The sequence below is a fragment of the Herpailurus yagouaroundi genome, unplaced genomic scaffold, assembly GCF_014898765.1.
Source record: "Herpailurus yagouaroundi ecotype Mexico unplaced genomic scaffold, PumYag 221, whole genome shotgun sequence".
In the NCBI taxonomy this organism is placed as follows: Eukaryota; Metazoa; Chordata; class Mammalia; order Carnivora; family Felidae; genus Herpailurus; species Herpailurus yagouaroundi.
Genome location: NW_024412452.1, coordinates 17,554,514 through 17,578,078, shown reverse-complemented (window position 1 = coordinate 17,578,078; position 23,565 = coordinate 17,554,514). Strand labels below are relative to the sequence as shown.

At 47.5% G+C, this 23,565-nt stretch overlaps 1 protein-coding gene across 2 annotated transcripts in view; it reads right to left on the bottom strand.

Annotated features, from left to right (window-relative positions):
• Positions 1-571: 571 nt before the first annotated feature.
• Positions 572-23,565, bottom strand: part of SPRED2 (sprouty related EVH1 domain containing 2) — a 53,641-nt gene continuing 30,647 nt past the window's right edge. For both annotated transcript variants that reach the window (XM_040458248.1, XM_040458247.1), the window contains exons 4-6: positions 22,655-22,719; positions 6,164-6,313; positions 572-3,863 (exon numbers count right to left, since the gene is read on the bottom strand). In XM_040458248.1, coding sequence (XP_040314182.1) covers positions 3,198-3,863; positions 6,164-6,313; positions 22,655-22,719 — 881 coding nt within the window. In that variant the 3' untranslated portion in view covers positions 572-3,197. The remainder of the gene's footprint in view (positions 3,864-6,163; positions 6,314-22,654; positions 22,720-23,565) is intronic.

Here is a 23,565-nt window from a genome sequence, read left to right as displayed (position 1 = left end):
CTTTTTAAGGCCCCTACTCGGTTCTCTAGAGAGGAGCTGAGGCCTTCCTCTGTGACCCTTAAAAGACCCCACACTTTATTTTCTCCAGAGGACCGTCACTTCTGAGCACCCAAAGAGTCCACATGGAAGGGAAAGTGGGCCAAACGTCACTCTGAGGAGACCGGGGGTCTTGCCGTCTTAACCCTTGTTTGCAGTGAGAAACGGTCTACCAAACTCCACACATACCCACCCGAGGTTCCGCAGGAATTGGTGGAAAATACCTCACAAGCAGCGCAGCTGTTCCCTCTGAGGAGCACGCGTGGGGGAGGCCAGGCCTGGGAAGAGGGGGTGTTCCCGGGGCTGTGACACACAACATTCCTTTCCCCTGAAGCATCCAAGCCCGAGAAGCTGCAGTCTCCCCCGGGGACTATGACATAGCCACGGCCGGGAAGGGCCTCACCAAAACAGCAGCGTCCACGCGTCCTTCTCCAGAGGAAACCCCTTCCCAGCCTGTGTGCGAGAACTCTCGCATGTGCCAAGGCTCTACCGCCCCTCCCACCCTTCTGCCAGACAAATACCCCAAAGTCAGCGGTCTGATAGGATGTGTTTATATTTACATGGTACATCTTAAAGCAATGGCTACATTGGTCATACATATTAGAAACCATAAAAAAAAGTTAAGAACTAAAATGTACATCATACACTTGTATATATATTTTTTACACAGAGGTAAAAAGGCTTATTATAAAAAAATCAATACAACAGGTTTTTTTTTTTTTTTAGTATACAGGTGAAGAATGAATTATGCTTCAGGCACTTTAATTTGTTAATGTGAGCAAATAGCTGGGGGGTGGGGGGGTGGTCAGAGGAAGCTTCCAAACAAATCTTTTGGTTAATGTTTTGTTACCACAGATACAAAAATAAAATCTGAATAATTTCTCTCAAATGATTGACGTCAGTATGGCAAAGCTGACTGGGAAAATACTACACACTGTTCAGCTGCAGTGTGGCAATTAGAAACGTATTTACATAAATGTCCCCATGGCTGTCCTTGTGCCCTTAACCGCTGCCTTCACAAACCAAAACGTATATGTGAAGTAAGATTCACTAGCATAACTCTTCAAAAGGGTGGAAAAGGACAAGGGGTAAAAAAGATAGAAACAACAAGTAAATAGAGACTACAAACAAAAAGTGGCGGGGACATGTGTATTCTTACTGAAATAAATAGGGGCACTCGGAACTGAGGTCTAACAAAACATACATTAGTGTTGTGCTTTGTAGAGAGGAGACCTTGAGAAAGGCCCTGAGGAAATACCTCAGGATTGGAGAGTGGGGGGCAATGGCCTCTCGACAGCATCTGGAGGCTGGCTGAAGGTTTTCTAGATGTTTTCCAGACTGGGAAGCAGTTCTTTTTTCTTCCATCACCAGACTGACAGCTCTCTGCAACTTTTCCAAACTGGAAGGCCACACCATTCACTCCAACATATGAAAATGTCTACCAACTAACTCGTAAGCACACTGGGTATTTACATCGACGATCTGACTAAAGAAAGGCGGCGGGTGCTCAGATGAGCTGAAAATGTTCCATGAAGGTAAGCATGGCTCGTACTTTCCCAATATGATTGGCAGACTGGAAAAAAGTCTCTTTCCTTGAAGACTGATGCCCTGTGTGCAACAGAGAAGGGATGGGGGGAAGTGGAGACACAGACAGCAGGCTGTGCCCTGAGCTGGCAACTACCACAGGAAGATCATGGCAGGAAGAACGGCCAACTTTGACAAGCCTGTCCCTTATGGTCTCCATGACGTTCTGATTGTACTATGCTAGGTACCACTCACTCTTCACTTTTCTTTCTGCGACAAGATTTGGCTACTCCTTGCAATAGACTAGAAAAATACTCTTTTCCAGCTAATTAGAAGCCTCCTACATGGCAAGGTGAAGGTAGAGCCAGACTGCTGACCTAACCATCTGTGCACCCAAATTGGCAAGTCTGGGTTTTTGAGATGCAGGAGAAAGACACTTAGGCATTGGAAGGGTTTTTACATATGGCCTTGTTTTTTTCCCCCAAGTATAAACAAAGCATTTGGTGATGTGAGAATCAGTCCAGGATGAAAACAAGAACAGAAACCCACAAACAAAATGCAACCCACCACTCTTCATATTTATGACATTTAAAATTTCCCCCCATTAAGAGAAAATAGCCAGTGGGGGTGTGGGAGGAAGCTCCTTCTAATTTTCTTTACCACACCTTCAGTGTTTCTCAACTGGAACTCTTTGGAGAACACTGGTTTGTGTGTGAATAGTCTATCTTGTTTGCAAAACAATGAGCAGAACTTCATTAGTGTTTTCTTCTAATATTGCTAAATTTTTAGAAGTGGTGGTGACACAGTTTTAAAAAGTTCTACTTTAGGGGTAACTGGGGAAGCTCAGACAAACCTGAAACCCCCTTTTTCTACCCCTGGTCTAAGAGGATGCAATGCAGTTTATGGAATTTCCTGATTCACACAAGTTAATCTGAAGTTAAGGCTCAATTCTCATTTTTGTGGGTGAATGTTTTCCATCAGTAAATAATTGTCAGGTTTTTAGGGGGAGGGCACAGGAAATGTTTATGGGCTCCAAATAGAAACTGCAGCTTACTTGGCAAATTTGGGTTTACAAAAGTTAAAGCGATCTTGTTTTGTGGTAGACGTTTGTTAACTAGCTCACCTCCTATACATAATCTGACTGCAGGTTACAATACTTCTGGTAGGGTTTCATCATTCTGACGTTACCTATCTGCAGGAATCCGCTGCTCCTTAGCAACCGGCAAGCCGACCCATGAGAAAGATCTCCTAGAAAACCAACTACAAAACCCACCCCAAATCAGCAGTTCCGACTGCAGGTGCCTCTGCGCTGGAAGAGGTGGGTAGGAAAGACAAGAAATCAACACATGTAGAAGACAGTTAGCTTGATTACAGATTGGTAATAGTACACAAGTGTCTGTGCGGAGGTTCCTTTCCTTAGAACACCGTGTGCCTGCGTGTATGGGTGTGTGGTTGACGCAGAGTGGGTGGCTGGTGGGGGCTGCGTGGGGAGAGGGGAAAGTGCAGAGTTCACCAGGGGGGCTCCCCAGGCTGGAATAGCGCCTCAAGGTACCAGGGAGCAAGAAAGAAGGTGAGAGTATGTCAGAGACAAGTTCCCCTGTGGCTGTGGGAGGAGGAAAGGAGGGAGGGAAACTGAGTCACACGGCCGCTTTGTGCTTCCCCCCGCAGCACCTGCACATCACCCCGCAGTGGTAGCAGGCCCGCAGGGGCAGGTAACAGCACATACAGGGGGCCAGGAAAGACAAGGCAATAAGAGCCATCCACCGGAGGCAAAACTTCTCGTCGCTAGTATCGCACGAGCACGGATCTGTATAGTCTCCCTCGGGGTCCGACATACAGTGATAGAGCATGCTGTCCGCACACCACATACAGCTCACCCGGCGGATGCAAGTTCTCACAGAGTCGGGCGCGTCCTGGCAGTGGCCCCTCCGGTTTTCCTCGTGGTTGAACATGTCCCTGCAGTACTCGCACCGGGAGCGCTCGCCGTCCTCCTTCCGCCTCCGGGACTTGCCCCGGGACGGCTGGGTCTTGATCACGCCGCCCCCGCGCCCTTTGGGGTCCTCGCCGAGGCCGAAGTCCGAGGAGTCCACGTAGGGGTAATTGTAGTCGTGCTTGGGGACCTCGCCCTTGGCGAACCGCACGTAGGAGTCGGCGTCCTCCGAGGCGTCGGGGGATTTGCCCCGCACTGGTGCGTGCCGGTAGTCCTCGTAGCCGGTCAGCCAGATCTTCTCCCTGGGGTTGATGCGCACAATCTCCTCGTCGTCGTCCGGGAAGCTCACCTGGCGGTAAGGCCTTGGCATCGGCTGCCCGGGGCGGGGGGACGGGGTCGGTAAAAGGAGACATGGTTGTATAGCCGCGCCGAAAAGAGAAGAGAAAAAACGCTCCACTAGGTACCTTTCGCCTTGACGAAGACATTTCTGGAAGAAACTCACTGCTCCTATAACTACTGAACATCCCCTGGGTTGAAGGTGTATTTCAAATTGTGATCCTTGATCCATTCCTGGGTCAGGAGATCTTTTTTCCCTTTTGTGGAAGTACTACCATAGAGGGGGGAAAGTGTGCGTATGGGAAAAAATGCACTCTGAATTTTCGACAGCTAAACACACCTAGCTCAAGAAGCAGAATTTGAGAGACCTCCCTAGGACACTGCCCCCCTCCCTTGAGTTCCCTTCTACGCCTCAGGGGTGGGAGGACCACCATCCTGATTTCTAACAGATTAGTTTCACCTGTTATTGTACAGTGTGTTCTTTTCTAAGACCTGCTTTTTTCCCAATGAAACAAAAATACTGGAGTGCACTGCATGTTACAAGGGTAGCATATGTGGGTTATCTGTGTGTAGGGACTATCTGCATTCCAGGTCACAATACAAGATGCATTTTGCACCGTGGGTCATGGTCAAAATAGCAAAAAGGGATACCAGCAGCTATAATACAAGTACCTTGTCATCTGGTTGGAAAATATAGAAAGGGTAGGAGTGCCGATCTGGAGGCGGAGTGCCTGGGTTTGAATCCCACCAGGATCTCACAGATGGTCAAACGCAAGCTGGAATGTGAGCTCAGGCAAGCTGGACCCTAGAGCCATGCTCCCTTGCCTTCAAAGCCCCCAGATCTGCATTCTCCCCCCCAGGATGACACCGGCATCTCTGTGGGTCGGTAAGGCTGCCTCCCCCGGAGCACCCTCGTTGTGGCAGTGTGAGATCTTCTACTCCTGAGGTCCTCCGAACGGCTCTGAGGGAGCCCACCAGAGTAAAGCCGCAGACTCAGATTCTCTCTCAGCACAGGGCTACCTCGAGAACGACGAGAATCTGTGCAGCGTGCACACACAACTGTCACACAGGATGCGGCTGACACCTGTTGCCATTACCATGATTAGAATATTGCCGTAGAATTTATCTCATGGCAATTACATTTATCCATCACTCCCACCAGACTGTGAGCTCCTAGAGGGCAGGGGCCATGCCTCACACATGTTGCCTAATTCTTGTTAGATTCTTGACAGTTTCAGAGAAAATCACAATCTTAGATTAATAAAAACAAATCTTGGGAGCAGAAAGAGATTTTGCTAATTATTTTGTGAAGTAAGGTGATTCAAAGGGTCAATTCCCCTCTCTAGCTACCATAATGTGATTTTGTCTTTTATATATATATAATATATAAATGTTTATTTATGAGAGAGCGGGAGAGGGGCAGAGAGGGACACAGAGGATCTGAAGCGGGCTCTGTGCTGAGAGCCCGATGCAGGGCTTGAACCCACAAACCGTGAGACCATGACTTGAGCCCAAGTCAGATGCTTAACTGATTGAGCCACCCAGGCACCTCTGCCCCTCTCCTGCTTGTGTTCTGTCTCTCAAAAATACATAAACGTTAAAAAAAATTTTTTTTAATGCCAAAATATTAGGAAGCACACAAAATTTTTTAGAGTCTTATAAATCTAGCTTTATGTTAAAAAAAAAAACAAAAACAAAACAAACTAAACCAAAACAACCCTGTGCTCCTTTTTTCTTTCCAAAGCACACCGGTGGCCACATCACCCCCACAGGCACCAGTCCATGCCCCACAGTTTGGGAGCCTACTCTGCCAAACAGCCGCTTGGTAAATATTTGTTGAATCACTGAATGCCAGACTCCAGCTACATCCCCCAAGCAAGCCTGGGCCTGTAACCCGCGATGCCAGGGTGCCTGAGCCAAGCGGACAGCATTCTTTAGTCCCGATCCTGGCTCTGGGCTTTCACACAAAGCCAGGAAGCCCTCTGGACAGAGGAACTCAGGAGATAGCATAGCCCCGTGGAGAACACACGCCTGCATTTGAGACTTGTTCCATCAAGGACTTTCTCTCTCTAAACCTCAGCCTTCTCTTCCATCAACCGGGGAGGCCCAGGACCTGCCCTGTGGGATAATTTGTGAGGACTCAATGAGATTAAGCACACGGAAGGTTTAGCAAGGGGTCTGGCACACAGAAAACTAAGGACGAGCTGCCGTCACCACCGTCAATATGGGGAACAGAGAAGGCCTGGGCTTGAGCAGCGGGCTACATGGAAGGAGGAGGCTGTTCCAGATCAGGAACCATCCACCCCATGCCCTCAAAGGAACCAGACTGCCGCCCACCTGTTCGAGGTGATAGTGGTCCGTGGGGTATGGGTCATGGAGGTGGCCCAGGGTGTAAATCCTCCGGTGCTCACAGGATGTGGGAGAGGAGATTGTCCGAGTAGGTTGTTCCCTCTTCTGGGAGGAATTAGAAGAACTGTCTGTAGCTGTCTGTTTAGAGGGAGGTAACCAAGAGTTAATTAAAATGAAAACAAAAACCAAGCCCACATACCAAAACCTAACACGCCGTCTACCCCCCACTCTGGTGTCTTGCCGGACTTACCGAAATCTGGAGTTTATCTTGGCTGTGGGAAGCACCAGGACCCCTGAAGGGCCAGATTGTCTAAACATGATGTGGCTGGCTCAAGGGGCAGAGAAAGCCAGCCACCAAGACCCTGGAAAAGTTGGGTTTGTTTTCTCAAATGTGGGAGCAGCCACCAGGCTTTGGGGAAAGGGCTCACTACATCAGGCCTCCTGTGGGTACATCCCAGTTTGATCAAGAACGGTTACACCACTGGTAGCCCTGGCTGCAAAGGACTCTGGTGAGCAGAGGAGATGCATATAAGCCAAGATCGAACCCAAATGTTTCTGTGCAGAGCTGATCCTGGCAAAATGTCAGAAATAAGGCTACCTCAAGGGTATCGTAGGCACTGGCTTTCCAGGAAGAGATGTTGTAATCTTTGGGTTGAAGGCAAGCCTTGAGGGTCACTGGAAGCTGGAAGTGACAGAGACAGCTGCACAGAGAATGCAGGCCCCTCTCTTTTGGACCTGAGTGCAGAACTCCTTTCCTGGTAGAGACGAGTTCAGATTGGATCCTCTGTGACAGGGTCTTTGGAAGGTGATGGATCTGATGGACGGTGGCCACCACCTTCAAAACCAAGAATCCTCAGAACCACCCACCCGCCCTCTGCATCCTCAGAGTCACAGGTCCTTTTCTTCCCCAAACCAATGAAAAGGTTTTCCTTATATCTAGGTGTCCTATTTTTGGCAAGTATCGACGAACTCCTTCCTGGCTCTCATTTCTCAATCTTCTATTCCCCTTGTCTCATTTGCTTATTTCTTTTTTTTACACCCTCTCCCCCAACTTATTGAGTAACGAATGCCCAGAAAAATGGGACAAGTATTTAGGACAAAGACACCCATATTCCCATTATGCAGCAAAACTACGTTAATTTTAAAAACTTAGTGGACATGTGTGGCATCCCTTTGGCAACCCAACCCTCCTGATTTTTTTTCTCCAATTCTGTTTGGTCCAAGTGAGACAGAGCTGATGCCTGTTTCTGATCCCTCCATCCAGAGTGACTAATTCAGGTATGGCTACACGGTCCTCTCTGAGGTTAATACGGAGATTTTTCACGGAGAGGTCAGAAAAGATGCCGTCTTTTTCTCTGAAGATCTATGGGTCCTAAAAGCCTGGAATCCTGGCCAGGGCACAGGGAAAGCACCTTCCAGGGAGGAAGTGAAGCAAAACTAAGAGAAGGCAGCCCCTCCACCCCCTCCCAGAGCCATTTGAGCTTGGATCCAGTCGAGGCTGCAGCCTGCGATCTACCCTAGGGTGTCCCAATGGTGTGGGCCGATTCCCTTTGGTAACTTAAGCCCAGATGCGTGGGATTCATCACTTGGGTGTGCTTTCCCCTCACTTTTGGCTCCTCCGTGGCAGTTCGCCCGCATCCCACTCCTGCCTGTGTCCGGCCCTCACTCCTCTCCACAGCAGTGCAAGAGGAACCGGGCAGCACGCAGCGTCTGCTCGTTCTCTGCTCTGCCTCTTGGGAGCCACCTGCCTGGCAAACAGCACGTACTGGCAACCACTCTGGGGACTGTGCGGCCTGCTTGGAGGCCAAGGGCCAACCCACTGTGGGAGGCTTTGGAGGTCCAGCGCCCGTGCCTGGTGGGGCAGGTCCGTTTGATCGAGAGGTCCCAGCCCGAGACGTCTGCTTCCCGCAGATGTCAGCCAGGACTGGCATCCTCACTCATTAAGGGTCTCCTGTCTTTTTTTTCCCCTCAGTAGTTCAGAACTTGGGGAAGAATTGCTATTTACTCCTCAAATCCCAGCAACTGAAAGAAACCAAACGGACGCGCAAGTAGTTTTGACTCTCTTCTGGAGTCTGTCTTGTCTTCGACCTCCCGACCCGCTCTTTCTTCACGTCTTCAGAGGTACCGACTGAACACACAGGGGAGGGGGTTGTGGACCAGACAGAACAATAAAGCAAAGAGCTCTTAGTCATCTCAGACCGTGCAAGTGCATGCAGTGTGCCAGACCCTGGCGACACGGGGGCACGGGTACAGGTGGAATACTGTCTCCACGTCACAGGCCGCAAAACAGACTCTGAGAGACCATGGCGGGGCAGCCACTGCAGAGCAGGACTGAAATGCGGCCCCTGATCAGCAAGCCCAGTGGGATTTCAGGACACAACACCACAGCTTCTCAAGTTCACACAAGTCTTTTCCAATGCCTACTCTGAGAGGTGTTTTACTGTGATTAACACAAGTACAATTTCTCCAAGTAAGAAGGTGCACCCTGCTTTACACAAACCCAGGAGATAAGGGGATGGATGGGGTCTCATAATACAAAGTTTCTGAAGATCTCAATAAACACTTCCTGAATGAGTAGGTAAGGGCCCTTCAGGGTGATTCAAATCTCAAGAGTTAAATTCTTAACCAGCGCCCCAAACGACAGTCATCTCTTACGTCAGAAGCTACCCTCGTACCGAACACTGTAATATGCACTCGGCATCATGGTCACCTCTGTGTTAATCATCCGTTCACCCTCCTCCACCTGTTTGCTGTGAACTATGTCCAGGTTAACAATGTGTAGAAAGTCATTCTGAGAAATGAGGCGTGCCCATGTTTTCCCAGTGTTCATTAGCTAACCAGATATGCCACCTTCTGATGCACCCAGCCTACCTCCCTAACCCTGAACAGCCTCTTCCCACTGCACAATCAAGTGCAAAGCTTCCTGGACATTATCAGAGAACGTGAGAATGAGCAAAGCCGTTAAATATCTCCTACTCTAATGGCAAATTCGTACGAGGGAGCAAGAAGGTTAGAAAGCTTTGAAGTGTGTCCACAGTTCACTGCCTACTGCAGGCGGAGCTGACACCCATGCTTGGACTGCTCTGGGTGTGTCTGGACTCTGAGCAGGAGAGCATGCAAGAGAGCCTCCATTAAAGCCAAGGCTTATTCCACATCTGTACTATCAGACAAATCTTGCCATGCAGTGTGACCTACAAACAAAAGCAGTGAACTAGCAGGGCATCTCCAAGAAACAAGGGGGAAAAATCTTTTTTCCACATGCACTTCTTCTTTTATTAATCTTTTTTTAAAAAGGAAATATGAACTTAAAAAATTTTATTTATTTATTTATGGAGAGAGAGAGAGAGAGAGAACGAGCACAAGGGGTAGAAAGAGAGGGAGAGAGGGTGGAGCACGGGCAGGCTTCAGCTCACCCGATGCGGGGCTAGAACTCACGAACTGTGAGATCATGACCTGAGCTGAAGTCAGATGCTTAACTGACGGAACCACCCAGGTGCCCTATTAAGTAATCTCTATACCCAATGTGGGGCTTGAACTCACGACCCTGAGATCAAATGTCGCCTGTTCTACCAACTGAGGCAGCCAGGCTCCCAGTCCACTTGCACTTCTGAACAGACTCTCCCATAAGTCTCCTTGTGGCTTCCACACACACTGGAGAAAAGCCACCCACCTAAGCTATGCACACACACTCTCTCAAGCAAGACTCCTGAACATCTGTTATTTGTATGCACAAGCTAATGACACCTACCAACCTACCAATCTGACAGCTTCACCTTCAACTCATAAAGACTCTTGGGGCACCTGGGTGGTTCAGTCGGTTAAGCGTCCGACTTCAGCTCAGGTCATGATCTTGCAGTCCGTTGAGTTCGAGCCCCACATCAGCATCGGGCTCTGTGCTGACAGCTCAGAGCCTGGACCCTGTTTCAGATTCTGTGTCTCCCTCTTTCTCTGACCCTCCCCCATTCATGCTCTGCCTGTCTCAAAAATAAATAAACGTTAAAAAAAAAATTTAACAAAGACTCTGATGTGCTTTAAACTCACCTTGCTCTCTAGGGGTTGTCTCTGTTGTGGGTTTGAACTCAAGAAGAAAAAATGTGGAGGCTTCAACAGTAGGCTTCCCCACATCCAGGGACAGAGAGCCTTCTGTCCCACCCACTGTGGACGGAGAGGGCAGGCACTGCTGTGGACCTGGTGGGGGGGGGGGTCCTATGCAACATGATACAGCGAGCATAACCACTGCCACCTGCAAATGTAGCCTCCAGAAAATCCTGCCTCTGGGTCTGGGTTGGACGCTGAATCAGTGTCAATGCCCATTATTAAAAAGATGTTCCATTAAGAAGTTTGCAACCTAATATGAGGCACTGAATAATAGAAATGCAATGGAATATTCTAACGCTAAATAATAAGGACTCAGCTCAGGAAGACTGGATGTGAATTGTTCTCTAATTAAAAAGTCATGCTGAATTTGTTCAAAGGAACAAGGTTTGTGGGGCCTGGTTCTAAAGCCCTCTAACAAGGCAGAAAGCTGAGATGACTTTGATAAGGAAGAAACTTGAAGGAACAGGGAGGTGAGAAAAGGAAGGAAGGGAGGATGGGAGCAAGAGTCAGAGGGCACTGAGATGAGCGGGTACTGCCAACCTTAAAATCAGGAAAATACAGACACGAGTGGCCTGATGGAATCCACCTTTGATAGTAAAGGCACCCATTCCTTGCCTGGAAGTTTCTTGGGTTTGGGCTGGGTGCTCTGTAGGATGTGGGTTCAGACATAACAGGGGGACACAGGCAGGGGCAAGGCCAGGTGGCTTCCCTTCTAGATGGGTGGACAGGTCAGAACTAGGCTCAGAGGAAGAGAAAAAGAGGTTCAAGTTTACCAGTGAACATCTAATAAAATTCTTCAAAAAGAGCAAGCTTCCAATGGCCAGACTTTGAAGACCTACTTAGTCAGTTATTTCCCATAATTCCCCAGAATTTTAACAACAAATGAGAGAAAAACACCAGAGCTTCAAAAGTTGGCACAGACTTTCCTTTTGCATAGCTGGCTTTAATGTTATGATATCTGAAAATAAATCAAAATCCGAAGTGCAAAAGATGCTGGGAGGAGGCTACCTGTTTCCCCAAGGTCAATGCTGCCTGGTTTGGGTAGAAATTGGACTGAATGGGGAAGGGAGACTAGAAGATGCATGTCTCATGTGAAACCTGTAGCTGGCTCTCTCCTACTGCACAGGCATATCTTATAAAAGGATTTCTTACTCTTGGAAACTTGGCTGTTCTACCCTCTCCTTGGGTCTACCTGGAAGTTCTTACAGAAGCACATGCATCTGTTCACATGCCTTGGGTCTGGGAATGAGCCTTCTTCATTTGGAAGGAGAACTTCTTTGACCAAGGGAAGCTCAAGAAAAGAAGGAGAGAAAGAACCAAGAAGCCAGAGCAGCTGAGGAGGCAGTCTGCTTAAATTACCCGTCCTGGGATGGAATCCTGGCTGTCGACCAAGGGCTTTTTGGGGCATTCAGGGTGGGTCAGACTACGCATTTCAAAGTGAAACAAGTGTTTTCAAGGCTATGTGTATCCCTTCAACTCCCCTTGGATTTTCCTGCTAAATCTTTGTTTTTTTACCAAAGGGGGTAAGGGCCGAGCACAAAGGCAGCAGCAGTGGGCAAACAATGCCCGCAGGAGAGGAAAAATGTGCCTAGGGCAGGACTGTTCTTTCCTGGACACTTAGAACTACTAAGGGGCACTTGGAATGTCCTACTCAGTGTATCTATGACTATGAGAAGGTTGGCAACTGGCAATTTCCTTCCCCGTCTTGGGGATGGAGACAATGGGGATGAAGCCCACCTTCAGTAAGGCAAACAAGTAGTCACTTCATCGTCCCTGTGTCCCCAGGAACACATGAGGTGACAGAAGCAAACACACAGCGCAAGGAGCCAACCCTACTCTGAGAAACCCCGTCAGGAGGTTAGCAGGCTGACACGTTTTAAACAAGGCATAGAAAACAAAGGTTAAGAAATGCTTAAGAAGCCAGACCATGTCATCTGGAAATCATACAGCAACGTTAGGCACAAACTGCACCAAGAACTGATTCCAGGCCAGGTTAGGCCATAGGCGTTGGGCAAGTTGTTTAACTTCTCAGGGCCTCAGTTTCCTCATGTGTAAAATAAGGGGGGGGGGGGCAATCAATGATCTCCAAGGTCTGTCTGAGCTCTAACAGTGTCAGAATAACCCTCCTTCCCTCCTCTTAAGAACATCCAAGGGGTTTGATGGAGACTGCTACCTAGCTCATTCGAGGGCCACAGGATTTCCTCAGATTCATTAAATAGCACTTCTGCCTTGTCTGTAGATGCTGCTATTTTGCATTTTTAAAGGAGCCTACCTAGTAGTTATGACCACAATTTGTATTATTTTTACTGCAATCTTCCACCAAAATAGATCTCAACAGCTGATGCATCCAATGCCAATATCAATCTTTCCATTGCAAGGATTCTCATTTTTAATGTTTTATTTTATTGCTTATTTTGAGGGGGGGCGGGAGGGAGAGAGAGAGAGAGAGAGAGAGAGAGATCATGAGTGGGGGAGGAGCAGAGAGAGAATCCCACGCAGGCTCCACTCTCACAGTGCGGACGGACATGGGGCTCGATTTCCTGAACCTTGAAATCATGAAATCTGAGCCAAAGTCGAGTTGGAAGCTTAACCAACTGAACTACCCAGGCGCCCCTCGTTTTGTTTTTTTTAAAGGTATATACACACACTAAATAGAAGTATGTACCATTCCTCTCAACCTTGGGCCCAGCAAGGAGACTAAGGACACGAAACTCTGGGCACCTCTGCTTCTCAGAAGGCAGTACACTGGATAGTTAAGTGCCTCCGAAGGCACCTGGCTCGGGTGGCTTGATGATCTGTTGTCTCTTTTTAGTACAGCACTCCTTTCCCCTTGGCACCTGTTAGACCTTTTTCCTTTGGTAAACAGGAAATTGTCACCCATTTTATCAACAGGTCTTTGGGAACAGGTAGCACTGGCTCACCTGTCCTAAGGGCCTACATAGGTTCCAAGTGTCCTCTTTCAAAAAGGCAAGCAACCAGCCAGGCACGTGCTCTTTCATGGCCCAGCTAGCAGGCGGACTGGGTCTAAGAGGCAGCTGCAAGAATGGGGGAAAGAGACGACTTTGGCCTTAGACTCTAAGACATTATGCTTTCTGGGGCCCGAGGATAAAGTGGGCATTCTTTCGCTGTAAATCAAACAACAAAAACAAAACTCCTACTCATCGAAAAAAAAGTCTTATGTTTCTAAATTTTGAAGTTAGGTGAGGGGCGCCTGGGTGGCTGTCTGTTAAGCATCCAACTTTGGTTCAGGTCATGATCTTGCCATTCCTGAGTTGGAGCCCCACAGGAGACTCTGTGCTGACAGCTCAGAGCCTGGAGCCCGTTTCAGATTCTGTGTCTCCCTTTCTCTCTCCGCACCTCCCCCGCTCTCACTCTCACTCTCCCTCAAAAAAAATAAATAAACATTAAAAAAATGTTTTTAAACTTAGGTGAAATTTTCATATGAAAGGAAAGGACTCTGATACAGCCACAGCTTGATTTACTGGAAGGGGCTGAAGGGTTGCAAGCAGGAAGGCGGGCTTTCAGGTAACCCCGAATACGTCCTCTGTATGAATTAGTAAAATGCAAAGAACAGTATCCTACTACCCACAACTTAAAAAGATGAGATAAGGTGCATGTAAATGAAGAAAGACTCAAGTGGGAGGGCTAGCAAGAATGCCTTTGGGCTTCTTGAAATTGAGAGCATTTCAAAGCTTTTGTTTGAGCCTCAGACATATTAACTGCTTTAATTTAAAGCCACTGTAGGTATTACAGGTTGAATAAAAAGATCCTCCCCTCACTATGTAATGTGAGCTTGGTAATTATTGTCATTTAGAAGATAAAGCAGCTCCCTCCCATTTTCTGAGACCTTCCACACCACCCAGTGCAGTGCTGGGTCTCAGCCAGCAGCAGTTATGGGACACTGCTTCCTGGTGTCAACCCCAAAGCCTATGGCTGCCCCTCCCCCAAAACATTTCTGCTTCTCTTAACAAGCTACCATAGATCAGTTTCACTAGTTAAACTTTGTAGAAGGAGCTTACATTTTCAACCTGTTTTCTCTTTTACTTAGCGTCTCCCCACCCCAGTCTGCCCAATCCCCAGATGCCAAAGGTAGAGACAACAGGAAACATTTTTTTTTTTTTTTTTTTTTTTTTTTAAGAGAGAGCGAGCGCAAGTCAGTGAGAAGCGGAGAGAGTGGTGCCACAAGGGGCCGGGAGGGAAAGAGGCGGAGAGTGGGAGAGAAAGAGAAGCGGGGCTGCTGTTCACCAGATGCGGGATTCGAACTCATGAACCATGAGATCATGACCTGAGCTGAAGTCAGAAGCTTAACCAATCACCCAGGTGCCCAAGAAAACATTTTTAATCAACTGATCGTCTAAAATGCGACTGAGGCTTTCGAGCAGGGGCAAGGGTAACTTCAGACCTTCACTGAAGTATTTGTTGTTTTTTTTTTTTTTAATGTTTACTTGAGAGACAAGCAGAGCGAGTGAGTGGGGGAGGGGAAGAGAGGGCGAGAGAATCCCAAGCAGGGTCCTTGCTGACCGTGCAGAGCTTGGTCCCATGAACCAGGAGATCATGACCTGAGCCGAAATTAAGAGCTGGATGCTCAACCCACTGAGCCACCCAGGCGCCCTCCACTGAAGTAGTTTTAAGCCAAGGCACTAGTTGAAAAGACCATCATTTAGGAAGCTACTTTGCAATGAAGGGAATCTGATGGATTTAAAGAAGTAAAATTTACTGAAACTTACTGAATACATACTGCCTTTTGTCAAACTTCTCTGAAAGGCAGTAAGCAGATCAGAAGTTTGCATTCTGGGTGGGCAGAGTATAGAACAGAATATAGGTTGCTTTGGCGCTCGGAGTCTTGGTGATTTTATCCGCAGAAGAGGAAGTGTCAGCATGCCCCTCACAGGGTGATTGTGAGGACCAAGCTCAGTCACGTATGTGAGAGTGCAGGGCACGGTGCCAGGGGCAGTGCCACACCACAGTGCCTTTTCTTCCCTTCCCCGAGGCCAGCAAATAGAGGCTCAAAGGAAGTACATTCAACCTTGAGAAGACTGTGGGTCCAAAGGATCAGTGATCATAGTGAAGTACTGGCAGAACCGAGTCTGGAATGCAGGCCTCTCCCTAGCCTCTAAACTCTGCATACTCAGTGGTCACACGTCACTGCTTTCTTAGAAAAAATCAGTAAATGAGCCCCATTTATTACAAAATAGGTAGATTTGACAAAAAAAACCCACAAAATTGGTAGATTTGCCTTCAGTTTTAATGGCTGCTGGCACGGATTAGGTGGGAAAGACTTCAAAAAAAAAAAAGGGAAATGTTGTGGCAGGCTATATACTCTTCTTCTGTAAACGAAACCTTGAAGATTACAAAACTCAATGAATTCATTTTTTCCTACTTAATCAAGAATGAAAGTAAGTATATGGGGCACCTGGGTGGCTCAGTTGGTTCACTGTCTGACCCCCGGTTGCAGGTCATGATCCCAGTTCTGCACTGGTGGAGCGGGACCTACTCGGGATTCTCTTGCTCCCTCTCTTTCTGCCCCTACCGCACATGTGGCACGCACTCTCTCAAAATAAACAAACTTTAAAAAAAAAAAAAAAAAAAGGAATGAAAATAAGCACAACTTGTAAATGCTCAAAAGCCCATCCAGGACAAAACAAATTGCTTCTTAGTATTCTGGTTTCAAACGCTTGCTCTAGCCATACTTTAGCCCTGGGGTGGGTGGGAGGCGTCAGGGATGTCATTAGGGACAACTGCTCTGAACAGCCAGAAAGTAATAAAATGCAGCTTGTAGTAAACAGGATGTCAAGGGTTCAAGCGTAGGGCACGAGGAAGGACCAAGTTCTTCCAGTCTAGGCAAAACATGGCTGGAAGCTGACGACGGTGTAAAAGACATGACGTTTTTCCTACATGAAGGAGGGCGGCCTGCCTAAGGTACGATGAAATGCCAAACGTAACCCAAATATCAGCCTTCTTCAGCTGGCTTCTAGGAGAGTGTTCAGACCCACACAAAATGATGTGAATTAAATCTTCTCATTTCTGCAAAGGACGGTACACAGTTTAATACCATTCTAGGTGCACAGGAGAGTGATGATCTCATTACACAGGATGAATGCCTTAAGGCACTAGGGCTTAATTAGGAATCGCTACTGAGAAGGGCCTCCCAGATCCAGAAACAATACTTAGGTCATGGTGGTAAAAACGTACAAGGCAGGCAAAAAACAAAATCAAAGCCTTATATAGGGGTAGGGGCACCTGGGTGGCTCAGTCAGTTGAGCATCCGACTCTTGGTTTTGGCTCAGGTCATGATCTCACAGTTCGTGAGTTTGAGCCCCACATTGGGCTCTGCATTGACAGTGCGGAGCCTGCTTGAGATTTCTCTCTCCCTCTCTCTCTCTGCCCCTCCCAGGCTTGCTCGCTCGCTCTCTCTCTCTCTCTCTCTCTCTCTCAAAAAATAAACAAACATAAAAAAAAAAAAAAAAAAACAACAACCTAACATAAGGACATAAGGGTAGGCTTTCCTATAGTCAAGCTTTGAGTTGCTATTTTGGGGACCCCTGGGCTGCAAAACTCACTCAGTAGGCTCCAAGTCTGTCACATTAATGGGCCACACAGGCCACTGCTCTTAAATTTATCTTCTTTTCTCTCCCCTTTCCAATTTGGGTTCAACAGAACCCTAAAATACAATGCCTGTACTTGGTTGTTTAAAAAATAGAATGGCTGGAATATCAGAAATATAATTATTCAACAGAAGACGAGAAAAATAGCAGTGGTGAGCTGGAAAGGCTGGGGGATGGTGTTCCTGGCTCCTCCACTGTGAACTAGCTGTGTGACCTTCGGCAAGTCACCCAGTGGACCCTGAGCTGCTTCCCCAACCGAGGCTGTCAAATGAGGCGAATCCTACTTCATTTGCCAGAAGGAAGCAGGCTGGCTCATCTGATAGGAACTCAAAATCCCTTCCAATTCCAAGACCTGTAATTCTAAGGAGTTGGCATGTCTGCAGCTAACCTTGTCTCCCCGCAAGCCAAACATTTGCAGCTAATTATCTGCACAGTGGACATACTGCTTCCTAGCACCAGGCAGAGAAAACAGCAGGAGGAAGAGAACTTGCAGCCGCAGACCTCAACCTCTGTTGTGTCTCTTTAAGGTCTTTAAACCCCCGATGGAGGGGGACCCAGGATTGCTGTAACTCAGGCATCTCTCCCGATCCCACCTTCTCCCTTGACCGCCCCCCTCCCACAGTCCCCATTGAGAAAACCCCCACATTCTTGCTTTAAAAAAAAAAAAAATCAATACACGTGTATCATTTACTCTCTCAATAGCAGTTCTGCCCCTCCCCATCTCAGCTCCTGCGCCAGAGAAACACACACTTCAATTCTTGTGGCTCTTTCTTCTTCCACTTCTCTCCATTTTTTTTCCAACGTCAAGTGGTTATACTACTATTTCCCGATTTGCAGATTTAGATACTTTTTCGGGACTTCTTATTATGGAAGATGAAGACTTAGCTATTTTACACACCCCCAAGTAGCTGTCTATAAAGCAAATATTTCCCTAATCCCCAAGCTTTAGAGCCAGAATCCAGCCACTCAGCACAGTGACAGCTGAAGCGCCAACAACACTTGACCGCAGAGTCTAGATGAGCCTGCTCTAGAAGTATACACACACTGTGGCTGTGTTCTCCCAAGATCGTGTTGAAATTATCCTTGTCTAGCCATGAAGATGCTAATAACAGTTAAAAAATGATTTGAGAATTTGGCAGCAGTAAATAAACCACCAGGTTTTAAAGGACCCAACCCTACAAAACAGGATTTTGGAAAACTGTTCATGAAAGGGCCATAAAACCCAGAGCCAGTCTAGTTCTATACGGTCCATTTTCACTATTATCTCTTTTTCTCCCCCCCAGCCCCCCCTCCTTGCAGGCTCCACATGCTCTGGTCTCAGGGTCTTCAACTGTGGGGGGCTGGGAGGAAGTGAGTCCTAAGTTGGGGAGCAAACCAGCTCAGCTGATCCACAGGGAGCTAGACTGGTCCTATCTCAGGCTGACAAGGGGCCTCCTCCACAAGATAAAAGTACATGTCTTCTCTGCAAGACAAAAGCACAACAGAGGGAACAGACTCAAGGGTCTTTCCATTCTGTCCCTTTCAAGTCTCCCCAGCCCTGAAATGAAAGAAACTAAAAGCTGTCAGTCAGAGGCGCCAACATGAGTGTGCCAACTCTTTCTTTCTTTTTTTTTTTTTTCCATGTTTACTTTTGAGAGAAAGAGAGAGAATGCGAGCAGAGGGAAGGACACAGAGAGATGGAAACACAGAATCTGAAGCAGGCTCCAGGTTCTGAGCTGTCAGCACAGAGCCCGATGCGGGGCTCGAACTCACGAACAGCGAGATCATGACCTGGGCCGAAGTTGGCCGCTTAACCAACTGAGCCACCCAGGCGCCCCATGAGTGTGCCAATTCTTAGCAGTGGCAAACAAACAAACAACCTCCTGTTAAACAGAACGCTAACTGTTGTTGTTGTTTATATTGTTTGCATTACTCATCTTCCAAATTTGTACCAAATGGCTCAAGCCTCATACCTGCATATTCAACGCTGAGCACACCCTTGCCATCTAGGTATTTGTGTTCACCTGGGTCAGTCACTGTAACTGAGGTCCAGGAAGAGACAGTACTGCAAAGGGTAGAGAGTTCACAGAAGGGTGAGAAGGTACGTGTGAGCAGTCAAGAGCTCACAGCGAGTGACGATGCTAGGAGCACAGCTCCCATTTGTAGACGCAGCAGAAAAGAAAGCTAGAAAAACAAGACATGAAGCTACCGAGAATCCCTCAAAATCACCCAACTTTACATGGCCCCCCAGGATAACAACAAAGCAAATGAATAAAATATGGAAACCTATGACTGTTACACACTATATCTGGGGTTCAGACCACCCATTGATTGAGCACCTTTAGAGCAAAGCTTTACAGGGATGCAGAGACTATCATGACGAATGTCCTGCTTCTAATTAAAGATTCATTCATTCAGTAAAGAAAAAATCTGAAAACAGAAAAAGGGCAGGCTTTCAAGGGGCAAGCCAGAAAGCACCAGCAGAGTGCTTTGGAATTTTAAAGGAGAGAAAACAATTATAATTGGCGAAGGGAGAAATACTAGGACACACACAAATGAATAAACAGTCCACACTCAGAAAATCAGAACAGTTGCTCATCGGGAGTCTCTGCTGGTGGCTTGGGCAGGAAGGATGTGGACGCACAGCCGGCTGGTGGCAGCAGAACGAATGGAGAGGCATGGGAAGACTGAGGGGGCAATGGTGTTGGCAAGTGGCCACAGATGCACGGGCAGCGTGTGCGATGGTGTGTGTGTGCGCGCGCATGTGCACCCACTCGTGCACACGCCAAGCAGGACGCTAATTTTACTCTGAGGAATTGCAGCACGGTTTGTCAATCCTGAGAAGTCAGGAGGACAAGCTGGTTTGGGGGATGACCATGAGAGCTGGGAAAGTGTGAGCAGAGACAGCCCGTACTTGGTGACGGGGAGCTGGCGGGTCTCTTCCTCCACTTTATGCCCCACCGTAGAATGTGCATCAACATATTGTCCACAATGTCCTGTTTTCCTTCTAGCCCCAAGGAATCCCCTGAAACAGAGGGAAGCCCCTGGCTCTCGTGGCAAAAACAGAAGATATACTCCCTGGTTCCTCAAGTTATAACCACATATACACTTGCTGTCCTCCCAGAAAGCCCTCATAATTCGGGTCCATCATGAGTTGTTAGAAGGTCTTATCACCATTTATACTCTTTCTTTCTTTCTTTTTTTAAATGTTTATTTATTTTTGAGAGAGACAGAGAGAGACAGAGTGGGAGTGGGAGAGGGGCAGAGAGCGAGGGAGACACAGAATCTGAAGCAGGCTCCAGGCTCTGAGCTGTCAGCACAGAGCCCGACACGGAGCTCGAACTCACGAACCACGAAATTGTGACCTGAGCTGAAGTGGGATGCTTACCCGACTGAGCCACCCAGCCACCCCACTATTTATACTCTTTCCACACTAAATGAGTTCTGTGTTCTAAATATCTGTCCTATCAATAAAAGTTTTAGAACACGACAAGCTTTGGGAAGCTATAGACTACACAGGAGTCAACACAGCAGCTCACTTCCTGGGCTCCGGGGTTTCGGATACCTCACTTTCCATCTTAGGACAGAAAGTCTAGTGACGGGAAGCTCAGGATCCAATGGGAAACCTGGTGCATAAGCCCCTGATGACCCTCCCCCATCCTTACAGGGGAGGAGTTCCTAACGGTCAATGGCTAATGAAGAGGCCATTAGGGAAGGGAGGTGCTATTGTTAATAGGCCCTTGTTGGTAAACACATGGAATGAAGGCAAAGATATGTCAGGGCCTACACGGAACGCAATTAAGTGGAGCTCCTTCCCCACTGAGTTCCAGTGTCTGCAAACAGCAGGGCTGTTTCTACACTTCCTTGCGGGCATTCTCTGCTACCCTAGAGCAGCAAGTTGAGCCCCTGTGGATTAAAGGACAAAACCAGGAGGGATGCTGGCTTCCATCACCCCAGTCCCCCTTGCCCTCTCACGATTCTATAAATCACTTCTGGCAGGTAGCTGGGAAGCAGCTGCGAATGACAGTTTTGCTCTGGAGCACAGGAAGCCACCTTTTAACCCGCCTGCTGTTGTTTGTCTCTCGAAAACGTGACAAAGGAACAGATGTAAGCAAATGCCAACTGTTGAGAGGATCTGCTTGGAGCACTATAGGAAGCCTGTTCTGAGCCACAATCACACCCGCCGCTCAATGCAAAGACAACTGAGGTCATTTCCTGACACCCCTATGCACGCTCTGTTCACATCAGGTTGGGGCCCGTGGCGCAGAGGCAACTCTCCGTGCACATCCCTGCTTCTGCCTTTGCCCTGTGCTTCCCAGTTTTGAAGCCCCTTCCCAAGCTGGGTTCAAATGCCACCGAGGAATAGGTCAGCCTCACCTCCTAGCGGTCTTCTCTGATCCCCAGACCCCTCCCTGTAACGTACCCTGGACTAGAGGACTGACTACACAGTGGGTGCCATTCTCCAAGCCTCCCGTGGGTCCATCTTCTCTCTGCCCAAACCACCCTGTTATCTCCATGAGGGCTCGAGGCATAGTTTCTACACCTCTCTGTTACTAAAGTAGCATTTTTCAAATCACTGGTTCCATGATGAGTGCATTAGGACACACATTTAAAGGGCTGCAGCTGGTATTTACAAATATGAAATAAAAACAGCTTATGAAAGATACTCTTGGGATAAGGGAGGAACTAGTGGGGAACTATTAGATGATATTAGGGAATCCCTATTAATTTTCCCAGGTATAGTAATGGCATCACACTTGTGGAAGAGAATGCCTTGCTTTTAGGGGATGCATGCTAGAGAATTAAAACATTGAGGTGACTTACTTTCAACTGGACTGGCAAAAAACAGAAACAATCACGTGTGTGTGCATGTGTAAGTATCTACAGGTACAGATAAAGCAAACAGGGCAAATGCTGAATGTAGAGGTTTACTGATATTCTTTAAATTTTCCAGTGTGCTTATGAAGTTTCATAGTAAAAAGTGGAAGAAAATGAAACAGAAGAGAAAAAAATCAGAATGCAGAACATGAAATATGATCTGATTTCAGGTGTGCGTGTGTCCTAGGTTACAATGCAAATGTATCTCTTACTGTGTGTGGGGGCCAAGAGTTTGAAAACGCTGCCCTAAAGCTTCCTCCCTTGCACCAAGCACACAGCAGGTGTGTGATGAACTGTTTGTTAATTAACTTTTAGAAGCACAGGATTTCAAAGACGATGCAAGCTGAGAAATCGTTTTGTTTCCAGTAATATCCCATTAACTCCTGCTGTGTCAAAAGAGCCAAGCCCTTTCCTGCCTTAGCATACTTGCGCCTTACTCCAGTTCAGCCTTCAGGCCTCTCTTATCACAGATGTTTAATTACTCTTCAGAAAGGCTACTCTGGCTTTTTCCCTGATGCCAGAGGAGGAGATGTGTTAACAGAAGACTCTGAGTAGGGCGACCAGTTGTCCCGGTTGGCCTGCGACTGAGGTGTTTTGCCAACTAGGGACTCCCAGTGGTAAAAGTAGGACAGTCCCAGGCAAGCCAGAGAGTTGGTCACCCTAAATCTGGGGAAGGCTGTGAGAGAACCTGGGACAGGTCGGAGAGAGGTGCCGCAGTTGTGTCAGGCGGCCAATGGTACCCCCACAACATGGGCAAACCTAGCACAGCCAAAACGGTGACAACACAGAGATCTCCCCCATGGCCTCCCAATAATAACGGCAAATGCCAAATTGCAAAGTGTCTCTCACATCCTTAAACAGAACCTCTCTCTGATTATTCACCAACTCATCCACAAAGCAAAGGACAAAGGGAACTTACCGTAAAAACGTCATCATCGCCAAGCTCAGCTTCATTATGGATGGTGGAAGATGATGTGGTTGAGCCTAAAAAGACAAAAAATGTGATAAAACATAGTTCCAAAGAAGGTGAGTCAAAACCAATCATTTAAAAAACATATTTTAATAAAACCACATTCCATTCCTTTCAAATGTGAATCATCAGCAGAAATATGTAACCTGGGAATTAAATGTTTTAAATTTATTCCTCTTTAATTGACTCTAGTTAGGACATTCCCTAAATTAACCCTGCCTACTGTTGTTCTTAATCCCTCAAGCTTCTGCATGGGCCACTTGAGAACACGCACCCGGAGAGTCACCTGGGCGTGGAGAGGAGAGCCAGCCCACTGCTCTGAAGCACCTGCTGAAGCCCAGACTCTGCCAGTGTCCCCCCAGACCCCTACAGGGTAGTGGGGAAAGCACTAGAAAGCGACACCCGCAACGGTCTCCGTGTCAGTTTCTGGTCTTTCCATCTGGCAATACGAGGGTTTGACTAAATAGGTTTGGTCACCTCCTGTTCTGAAATTCAGACACTGGACTCAAAAACCCAGACTGTGGGAGCCGCCTTCAAAGCAGATACCCACGCAAGGAGGTTTGCTTTTGCAATATTGGGGCATCTGTGAGTTGTCCGTTTCTGCAGGCCAAAATTTGGGCTCCTGTCAGAAAACCCAGTTTATTCCATTATGGAATGCTTTGGTCATTTAGGGTTTGATTTATTACTTACTTGTTCATCCCTTTCTTCATTCTGGCATGCAAATCTGTGTAACTTCTTCCTTTCCCCCTCGCAATACCCAATAATGCATGGACCAACTTAACGGATACTGTTAATGGCCAAACGAAAAACATTGAACTCTGCCTAAATGATAGGTATACCAAAAGGCAAATTTCTTCTGT